Genomic DNA, 10,831 nt, shown 5'->3' with positions numbered 1-10,831 from the left:
TAACATCTAACAGAGATCAGCCTCCAAAGTCCACTGATGAGATGTATGTAACTGATTGAGAGGGAAGCTCTTTTATCAGTAAGTGAATGAGGAGGCATCTGAGCTACCCTGTCACATGCACACGTATGTGTAATTATCTCCCCTGGAAGAGAGGATGACCGAGAGCCTACAAAAATCCTCCACGCTGGTGTTAATCATCGGATACAGGGCTATTCAGAGAATGAATCTCCTCCTATTGCAAAATCTGAAGGCAGCAGCATCACGGTAGATGGAGCATCAGGAGCTGGCAGGAGGGTCCGCACCTTGCTGTAGGTCTCAGTGGAAAGCTCCTCTTGGCTCTCTGCCCTTGACCTCTATATGGGGCCAACTGGCAGAAAATTTCAAAGTTTGCCTTTAGGCCGTGAAGCCAAGAGTGGCAGAATTCACTTCTTTCCCTTTTCCTCCAGATATAGAGCCAGGACTGAAGTTACGTGTTATTTTTCAGTACCTTGTTGTACTTGTGCCCCCCCCACTACCCCCCTGAAAATACTGGGGAATGATACATTGTGTAGCTCTAAATTGAAAGCACTGAGATGTTCTGCACTGGCATGCTGATAGAAGTATCTCTCTGGAGCATGGGGTGAGCTCCAAGGGAAGTAATTGTGAGATGAAGAAATCTGAAATTAGTTCACTGACGGATGATCTCTTTGAAGCTTGAAATTGTAAAGTCACAAGGTTCCCAGCAAGACTGTGCACACTTTTTTATGCTGCTGGATCTTTTTCTTTTAAGGAGAAAAAAAAAAAAAAAAAAAAAGAGAAGGGGTGGGGGGAAAGAAAAGCTAAGAAATGGATTTGGCACCTCACTTCTGAACAAAATTGAACAGAAATCACTCAGACTAGGGTACTAGCATGTTCAGACCATTTACGTTGTGCAGTGTGTGTGCTTTGCAGCGTTACAAGAGATGCCGTTTCTCAGAGTGCCTCATTTCAGAGGCTTGCCTTTAATCAGCAGTGAGCTAAAAGTAAATGTGTGAGGACATCAGGGTTTGGACTGGGTTTATCTGAAACTTAAATAGATAACAAATGCGAGTCGAGTATGTGTTTCACTACTGGCTAAACTTCTCCAACTTTTAGTTGAAGGAAAACCACAGAGGTACAGCTCAAGATCAGGTGAGTTTTGTCAATCATTACTAAGGCAATGGCCTCAAGACGTAATGTTTAACTTCTGAAGCAACGACTAAACATATTCACAGCAACACCTCTTGTGTTAAAACTGGAAGAAGCAAAGTTAATAGAGCGTTTGAGCCACAGGCTGTAAACATTAGTGACAATCTATTACTGGCTGTAGAACAAACCTGGATTGTCCTTTCTGAGGTGATCAGAGCTGTGGTCCAAACCATTTTCCGTCTATCCACGTGTTTTTCTTACAGCATCTGGCTGTATCTATCAAGTCACATGAGTTTTTGGCTTCCAGGTGGCTTCTGCTTGTGTTACATGACAAGCTTTTTTTGTCTTTTATGAAAAAACTTTTTTATTAGTCTTCCTAATGCATTTTCTTGGGATGCCAACCCTTGACAGCTGCATATCAGCCCGTTTTGTAGTGCTGCAGGAAGCTGCTCAAGCTGCAAAGGGGTTTCTACCTGCCGAGTGTAGTGTTTGAGATAGCAGCCCATTGGGAAATGGATGGAGGCAACACTACTTTTAATGCCAGAGCTGCAGCTGAAGGCCACATGTAATGAAAGCACGGCCTCAGGATGCAGTCTGCACTGGTTCTTTACTTATAGCAGGGCCTGTTAAATACAGCAGTGGGTTAATATGGAACTGAGGTGCAGCAACTGGAGTTTGTGAACAGCTAGAAAGAACTGAAAAAAAAAAAAAAAAACTTCAGGGTGCTGACCTCAAACCAGTGCTCATTTAACTTCCAGCAGCTATTTGAGTGTGTCCTTGCAAACCAGAATTCATTCCTGGGCTAGCGGTAATTTCTGAAGCACAAGGAACCGTTGGATAATGTATTCTGTAGCTGAAGGCACGATGCATAGAGTTTTAAAAGCTCCAGATCACAGAGAGTAAAACATTGCTGCAAACAAAGCTCTACATACAGCTCTTTTGTTAGTGATGTGGAGTCCTCAAGCTTTGTGTTTCACTTCATGGATCACAGGCACTGGAATTCTGTGTTTAACATTCTGCCAGGTAACCAAATCTTTCACATCTTTCACTGGGACCAGGTTGATTTTAGGGACTGCAGGGGTTGGGGGAGGATTTTTGATGATCTGGTAAATTTGGGCAAGATTCAATATTCATAACATTTCCAATTAATGCAGAGAAAACTTGAATACATTAATCCTTTATTCTACCTGTGGCTATTGAAATGGAAGATTATGAATCTTCAGCAGCAAAGGTGGGTGTTTGGATGCCTTAATAGATTGCTGCCTTAGAGCGGATACACCTTGCTGCAGTATAACTAAGCTGCGGAAGCTCTGCTGAGGTTGTTTAAAAAATGATAAAAGAGAATCCGTAGGTTGTCATTCAGCCATGAAGAGTACTGTGGTCTCATGTAATCACAGCAACCGGCTCTCAGGTTTTGGCCTGTTACTCTATAATAATCAGTTGAAGAGAAAAAAAAAATACATATATTGTGTAGCCTGGCAAATTAGCTCAGCTTTAAAAGGAAAAGCCTGGAAAAGTTCTATGGCGTTTTTACCTATTCATCAATTGAGATTCACCTGTTTATGAAATTTTATGGGTAATGTTTTATTTGGAAGGTTTGTTATGCCTAAAGACCTCTGGTGAATCTGGGGACTGATCCTGCTCCCAAAAGTGAAGGTAGTGTGCAGGTACCAGGCACATTATAGAAATTTGTGGGGCAATTTCTTATTAAAGTGGTACAGGCTTTGCATGACAAAATCCTTACAAAGAAACCCCGTTACTTAGAGATGTAACATGATATTTGTCTGTACAGAAATTTCTAAAATACAGCAGATTTTTTGGTTGCCCAAAAGACAGGAATTTGGGTGCGTTTTGGATATAGGCAGAAGGAAATCTGAAGTAAAGTGATTACATGCTAATAATTCTTCTGTCTTGCTTACTCTTTCATGATGTTATTGCAATTCTGTACCTCATTTGAGTTTTTTGTAGCAAAGTTGGAAGAATGTTAAAACACATCTAACAGTCATTTGTTCTGAATTTGATTAGTTTTACCGATGAGCCGCTGTGGAAGCTTTTCATGCAGGTAATCTGAAAACAGAGGCTGAGAGGCTTGCATAAATAAGTCTACTTGAGCAGAAGGTAGAAAATATACCTGAAAAGCAAGTCTCAGGTATGTGTACTTGCAATTGCAAACATGAGACTCAGCTCTCGGAGTGATGCACAACTACTATCCTAAACCAGCAAATGCTGGGTAGACTGAATGTCCAGTCAAAACAGCTCCAGTTTACAGCTAGGTTCACAATTAACCGCAGGAGAAAAAGCTACCAAACAAGAATAAGTTGTGGAGATTTTTCAGCATTAATTTCTGAATAACCAATTCCAGGTTTGTAAACATGCCTCTGTTACCGCCTTTGTCTTTCTGCTCTTGGGCTCCCCTCTTCCACATAAAAAGCAGTGTTTCCCCCTTGGCCTCGCTTTCGTCTGCATGCTATTGAATTTATTGAGCTGCCTGTGAGATTATCCACTGATTTCAATGTGGGCTACATCAGACCGCAGACATGCAGAGTTAAAAGCTCAGCCCTACCGCCTCTAGGGAGAGGACTAGTTTTCATCTATCAGATTTATACAGCTCAGGAGTCCACTCTTCCCCTCCGAGTTCCTGCTCCAAGACAAGATCAGTAATTACACTGGTAAGAAACGAGATTTGCCCTCTCTGATTTACGTGTGTGTTTTCAGTTAGCAGACTCTGAACCTGCCTGTGAGCTTGGCGAGAGGTGAGTGTTGGCTCTGCTTTCTCAGCGGGTCGTCCTTCTGCAAGGGAGAGGGCAGGCAGCGCACGGCAGAGGCTGCCCCAGCCAGGCTCTTCCCTGCTCTTGTCAGCCCTTCAAACGCAGAAGGGGAAAGAGGGCTTCCAGAAAAGGATGCTTGGATTTTTTTCCAGCAAGGCCATACTGGTGGTGAAGGGCAACCAGCTGCATGCTGCTTTGCACGCCATCTGCACCCGCTCCAAAAAAACAGATGAATTTCTCATAGTGATCCTTTGGTGGAGGGAAGTTTCTCAATTGCCTACTTCCGATGATGGTTTTTTTCATGACAATAGATGTTTCCCTGGACCCATTGTGCTGAACTGAAGGTCCCTTTCTATGTTTGCATTGTTAGGTGTGTCGGGCAGGGTGATGAAAACTTGAGCATCTGGTATGTGTGGTAAGTTTCAAAAATGGTTTAGAGGGAAAACAGGCAAATAATATTATTTGATGAATATATGGAGAGAAGGGCATTAAGAGAGACTGATAGCTAGAGAGCATTCCTCCTGGGCTGTCCCTGTGTTCTGTCTTTATTGACTAATGGGAATCATTTATCCATATCCTCCTCATTGTGTGCTGACAACTGAGCAGGACAAAAACAATGAGTGGTTTCGGGAGAAATGTTTGAGTTTTCAGCCAGCATGAAGCACTATGCAATCAGCACTGAGAAATTGGTTTCCATGGTCTTTGATTATGTCCAGTATGCTGATGGGGAAAGCACAACATATAACAGCTATTTGCAAAATACATTAATGAATATGTTAATTTCAAGACACGCAGCCATCTGTCTGTGCTGCTTGCAGATGGTGATCGTATCCCATCCTCCCTGTGCTGCTTCTGCCTCAGGTTCCTGCTGCTGTTTTTCCTGGCCTTGCTCCTGTCCTGTGGGATCCTCTTCTGCCTCCAGTGTTGGCTGAAGCAGCGGAGCTGCCTTCCCCACCAGCGTACCCTGGCCGTGTTTGCACTGGGCAGCTCTGATGCCTTTCACGGTCAGTCCTCTCTCTACCTACTCTGGGATCCCACCAGCCCAAACAGGCTCCTCAGAGCCCCCTCCAAAACCCTATAGGAGGAATCCAGGCTTGGGTGGGAGCTGGGCTGCAGGTGGGTACTGTGTACAGCAGTGCAGGGCCCAACTTGGGAGTCTTGGAGGGATGCTCTGACCTTGAACTCAAAGGGTAAAGATGGGCAGATGCTGTTCTCTTCCCTTGCCACACCTTCAGCTGACCTCAGTGCTATCAGTGTGTGTCTCATGTTCTGTTGATACCCAACCAGGGCTCAGCCATGTGGCATTGGCAGGGAGTAAGGCCTTTTCCTTGGTGCCAGGCAGCCTGATGCTCCTCAACTTTGTGGTTGGACGAGATGATCTTTAAGGTCTTTTCCAACCATAATGATCATATGATTATATGACTGCAGGCAGTGCCTGGAATCAGGTGGCCCTTTTCTGTACATAACCTGAACTGCTCACTCAGGCAGACTTTGCAGGTACTCCTAAGCCACCCCAGCAGTCTTGGTGTATACTGTTCCTTGCAGTATTTCTCTTGAAGAGGTCAGGCTTTCTCAGGGCTGGGCTCTAATGACTATGTGTAGCACCCAACACCGACTTGGATTACTGGCAGTGACTCCCATCAGGCTAGACCAGGCAAGAGTCCCTCAAAGAAAAAAACCCATTGTCTGCCATTAGATAAGCCCATCCCGTGGGAAGTTTTGCCTGTTTTGTGGGTCATCATGGGCAGTATCTCCATGGGGAGGAACCACCCCAAACCCACCCAAACTCCTTTGTCCTGGTGTCTGCAGTTCCTGATGAGATTCCTTGTGATGCCATGCTTCAAAAATGTCTTTCTTGTTTCCAAGCGGTCTGACAGCTCCTCCCAGCCCCACACCTCGAATCCCCATGCTTCATCTTCATTCCTGCCTGCTGTGTACTCACTGCTTTGCTTTTTCCCCAGTGAGTGAAGCACCTCAGTGTCCATTCTCTGGATCTCCAAGCTCTTGTGTGAATGGAGAGATGTCGTCGTCTTGTGCTCTGTTTTTCCACCTTGGGGAAGCTGAGTTGCCTCCATCCTATGAGGATATTATGAAGGGAAACAAACTCTAGACACAGCATGCTGGCTGACTACAATTCCACTTGCTTTGTCAGAGATCTTCCATTATGCTACAGTAATGTGAGAGCAAAATCAGCCCTTTCCTCAAGAGGGCCAAGAGAATGCCCATACTCCATCTTAAATTAAAATTGAACACAAAATGTAACAGAATAAATGCTAAATGTAGTGAATCTGTGACAGGGACTCAAGTTGACATCTTGATATGGCTCTGAATTTCAAGAAGCTTCCTCAAAGATCTGTCTTTACCCGGGGCTTCTGGTTCTTCCCCCAGATTTACATTTTTAAGATCTCTTGAGCCAGTGCAACCCCATGTGTTTTAGGACCAAGCACTGATAAATGACTTGACAGTTACTTCTCAGATTTGGGCTGCATCCTTTACTCGGCACAGTGCCAACAAATTCCCTTTGGCAAAGCCGCATTGTTCTTCCACGTTGTAGTGCAATCATGCCATTTTGTGATGAAGGATTGTTTGCCTCATTTAAGATGTTTAGCACAACACCTCAGATGTATCTAGTGGAAAATACAGAAAACTAACAGCCAAAATAAGGAAAGCAAGGGAAGGGGGCTTATGGGAAGATGAGAGGTAATAGCAGCATCAGCAACTAGCTACAGAGCACAAAAGATGTGGTTTTGCTTATTTGAGCTGTTCTTAATTGCATGGTGACTGTCTCCAGTTTTGTACTCCTGCCCTGGAATTGCAGAACAGAACAAAATACTTGGTACATCTCTGGACCCACATGGCAGTTTTCCACAGCTGTAAATTGCGGAGTCGGGGATTTGGTGTTTAGTTCTGTAAATTACTCTAAAAAGTATATCATTCATTTAGGACTATAAAAGACTGGTTGTAGCCTACAGCCCACTTTCTACTTTGTACTACAGGTGGGGACCTGTAGAGGGGGACTAATACCAATCTGCTTGCTCAGAAAGGGACCTGAGAAGATAAATGCATTAAAGATTGTGAGATGTTCACATGTTCTCATAATAAGGCTTTATCAGTACCTTAGCTAGGTAAAGAATAATAGCATATCTTGAGAGACAAATTTTTTGTCCAAGCAACAGCGAATTATCTCCACAAAGCTTCCTTTTAGAATCAGCCTTAATTTTGGACTCTTGTGTGAAAGGAAATAAATGTTATTGTAGCAAAATGAATGTTTGTGCCAGCAGGCTGAAATATTACAGGGTTTGCTAATAAGGAAAATTAGCAAGTACAGATTCAGCCAGTGGAAAAGCTGCGTGATCCCCGAGTGCCCTTTCACTCCATGAACTTAGTAGGAATTGCAGGTAATCAGCACCTCTCAGGATCAGACCTTGTATATACATAACTGCTTCCACTGCTCAACCCCTTCAATTTATGCCCTGAAGCATGAGATTTGATTATGTTTGTGGCTTCGGCTTGCAGAGCTAGCTAGCAGGCATTAAATCAGCAGCCGCTTCCTTCAAACCTACACGCTGCATTTGCTTCAGTGACCCTTTCTTGGAAGTGAACTCTACAGGTTGTTCACATTATATGCTGCATAAAACATTATTGCCTCCTGCTTATTAATTGCTTGCTTCTAAACACTTTGCCGCCTTTATTTTCATTGAATGTCACCTTCTAATCAGTTGACAGGAGAGGCTAACAAGAAAGGTCTGCTCAGCTTTCAAGGCCTTCATCTGCCTGAGACCCTCTTTCCCAAGGTCCAGTAAGCAACATCCATTATCCAAGCTGTAAATTCTTCTCTGACACCCAACAGAGGGCAAGCGAGATTTTCAGCATGCATCGAGGAGCCCATTGCTCTTGCAGAAATATTCAGAGGCAGCGGATTGTGCTCCCTTGCTACTGCCGTGCAGTAAGAGGCATTTGCAGTCATGTTTTGGGTGGCCCCAGACAAACCTAGCACTGCCCCAGGAGCACAGCTCTTCCCAGGCCTGCTCCTTTACCCTCAGGTGCTCTAGCAGAACAGGCAAGGATTCTCCCATTCTTAGAAAAGCAGCAATTTGTGCTTTTGTAAGCACTTAGCCTTAATGAAGGCAGCTAACGCAGTTTGGCTGACATTTCTGGAGATAAAAGAAAAGATAAGCCGCTTCTTTGTAATTCAGTGCCTCATAAATGAGTCTATTTCGGAAGCACAGAGAAATTGCAGTTTTTCCACTGGTGCCCTCTGACTTCCACTATTCCTGTAATTTGCAGTGCCGTTAACTTTGAGAGGACGTGGCAAACTGCTCCAGAAAACTCCCAGAAAACACCGGAAGGCAGATATATTAACGAGGGAACTTGTCCCCAGTAAGGCTCAATAGGAGAATATGGAAGCAGCGCAGAGTTGCTAATTACTTGGTGACCATCTGGAAGTCAAAGACAAAGGGAATGCGGAGAGGTGGCATGGCTGGACTTTCACCTCCACACATCAGGAGCTGAATAATAAAGTCATAAACTGGCTCTCAGGCAACACAGAGTAAAATCAAAGGCAGATGTGTCATGACAGGGGATCAATTTGGGCTGCCAGAAGGGTTGAACACAAGAAGTCACAAAATATTATTTAATTGTTCTTTTTTTAATCATCTGAAGGTCATAGCCTTCACAGATTTTGGTCTGAAGTCTTTTTCACTGGGAGATGGGATCAGGGACAGATGCTCGTCCTCTTTGGGTCACTAGATGGCACAATTCTGGCTCTTTTCTTTCTCTCTAAGAGGCATTTTGCAATATAGGGACAGACAAGGAAATTGTCCTCAGCATCCTTTATCAGGATACCATTGGAAAGAACAAGGCTCCAGGAAAGTCTAGCTCAAGCATCTTGTTGCAAATCTCTTAAGAAATGGTATCTTTGTCTTCCTTACACATAAATTTCAATTCTCACTCGCTCAACAGCCCCGGCACGTGGCTCTTCTCAGCACCACACGCTTCTTCCTGAGGCAGAAGATGAGGCTGTTGGATATGGATGTTTTAAAACTTTGAATGTTGCCAGTCCCAAATCTTCCCTGACATCTGAGATTGCAGCCAGTGCACAGAGAGGAAGGGAAATGTTTCTTTCCAACATGAGTGTAAGCTTGTGATCTGAGAAGTCACCTGTTTGATCATCTCACGTGGCTTTCTTTGGTGGTCTCAGGCTGTTCATTTAACCTGGCTGCCTCAGCTCCCCTCTCTAGGGACTGGGGCAATTAGGTTTAACTGCTCTGGGAGATGGGTATTGCTCATGATTGCATAGCCTCGAAAGAAAAACCCTCGAAGTGCTGGGAGCTGCTGCTGCTGTGATTAAATGCTTGCCCACAGAATTTAAAAGCCACAAAGACCAAACTGTGAGGGTCAGGCCATAGCTGAGAGCAGCGCTTTTCCGAACCTCTTTTTAGTGGGGAGATTTTGTTTCATTTAGCTCTCTTTGAACATTTATAAAATGATTAGAAGTAGATGTGCCAAAACTGGTGACTAAGTCTGTCACCTGTTAAGAGCTGCTTCTACAGGCATGCAATGGGGCCTGCTGCTTGCAGCTAATACCACCATATCCAGGCAGCTTCCAAGACCAAACGCCACTTTTGCAACGTCTGGTCCTGTTCATGCTGCTGTTTTTTTCAATGGTTCCTTCCATGAGAGAAGTGATTTCCCTCCCAGGAATCAGAGCAGATCAGCTGGCAAATCACCTCTCTTAAGTGAAGATTGGAAGTGGGGTTTAGGGACACTTCAAATATTACAACCATATAAGAAAAAAAATTGGTTCCTGGAGTTACATTTTTATCTGAAAATATGAAAATAATTACTTAAATCTTGTGAATTTGATCAAAAATCACATGACAATATGCATGAAAGAGAGGACATCCATATTTTAGAAAATATCCCCATGTGCCTGCACCTGGAGATAATCTAGCTGAAAAGGTCACAACAAGAGATCTCTATAAACAGGGCTGATTGAGATAGTGAGAAGACAAAATATTACTTGCAGAAAATGACAACTGTGGATGTCATTATTTTATTATATAACCATTGCTTACCTATATCAAAATGGGCAATTGATATCTCTTTATAGGTTATTAAATAAACTTACGTAACATCTTATCTATGAGACATTTCGCTCTTACATAACCTGCAACTAGCTGGAGCCCTGGCAAGCTGCACCGAGTGGAGAGTGTGAGGAGGAGCCCTGAGTTCCAGGGCACATCACAAGGCAGATGGAGCAGGAAATGTCACGGTGCCAGGTCTCAGCTAGGTCCCTCATACTGCCCAGGCCATGGGAAAAGAAGCAAAGGGACTAAACCAGACTAGATGCCCAAGCACGCAAAATAATACTTTTTAGAAGTTAGTGGAGAATGCTAAAAGCTTTCTTGTTGGAACTGAAGGATTGAGCCTCAGCTGGAAATTGCATCTGAGCAAAAAGCCTTGCTAAGACATCAATAGCAATTGGGAAGACAGAGCGAGTCTTTTGTAATATGGTGACCCCACTCCCCTACAGCAAGCTGCTGCTGAATGGGGTGGAGATAGAAATTTGGGAGAACCAAAGAAAATGCCTTAATACCTGAGCTCACCCACAACATCTTTAGCTTTTTGGACTGGTTGTGATTTTGAAAGAAAAAACAAGTCGTACGTACTTTCTGGGGTTTTTATTGCTATAAAATAAACAACCAAAATAAAACAGATTAACATCACAAGCTAATGAGAACTGGACACTGCAGTTACGAAATCAAAGTAACAATTAATCAATCAGTGAATTAGCAATTATATATTAACAACTGATCAAAACATCAGATAGACTCCCAGCAAGATCTGAATAATGAAGCAATGCAGCATTGGACTGGTTGTTACAAAACATTAACCCTGCAAACCTATGGGTGGCC

The 10,831-nt window shown here is 43.6% G+C and overlaps 1 protein-coding gene across 2 annotated transcripts; it reads left to right on the top strand.

Annotated features, from left to right (window-relative positions):
- The first annotated feature begins 2,091 nt into the window (after positions 1-2,091).
- TMEM207 (transmembrane protein 207) lies at positions 2,092-6,531 on the top strand. 2 transcript variants are annotated; one of them, XM_026045344.1, is made up of 5 exons: positions 2,092-2,169; positions 3,862-3,899; positions 4,285-4,329; positions 4,776-4,918; positions 5,876-6,531. In XM_026045344.1, exons 1-5 carry the CDS (start codon positions 2,095-2,097, stop codon positions 6,022-6,024), a joined length of 450 nt encoding a protein of 149 aa, XP_025901129.1. In that variant the 5' UTR covers positions 2,092-2,094; the 3' UTR covers positions 6,025-6,531. The 2 variants fall into 2 exon arrangements, with proteins under 2 accessions (XP_025901129.1, XP_025901128.1); XM_026045343.1 differs by having other exon boundaries at positions 2,095-2,169; positions 4,285-4,320.
- The last annotated feature ends 4,300 nt before the right edge of the window (positions 6,532-10,831 follow it).

Source organism: Nothoprocta perdicaria, unplaced genomic scaffold, assembly GCF_003342845.1.
Source record: "Nothoprocta perdicaria isolate Ctin4 unplaced genomic scaffold, notPer1 scaffold_4, whole genome shotgun sequence".
NCBI lineage: Eukaryota > Metazoa > Chordata > Aves > Tinamiformes > Tinamidae > Nothoprocta > Nothoprocta perdicaria.
This window is presented reverse-complemented; position numbering and strand designations above follow the sequence as displayed.

Bases quoted from the DNA above. Each gene is read 5' to 3' on its own strand.
- TMEM207 (XM_026045344.1), top strand. From the start codon at position 2,095: ATGTGGAGTCCTCAAGCTTTGTGTTTCACTTCATGGATCACAGGCACT. The intron at 3,900-4,284 runs GTGAGTGTTGGC...TTGCATTGTTAG, and splicing joins GCCTGTGAGCTTGGCGAGAG to GTGTGTCGGGCAGGGTGATG. The intron at 4,330-4,775 runs GTAAGTTTCAAA...CTTCTGCCTCAG, and splicing joins TTGAGCATCTGGTATGTGTG to GTTCCTGCTGCTGTTTTTCC.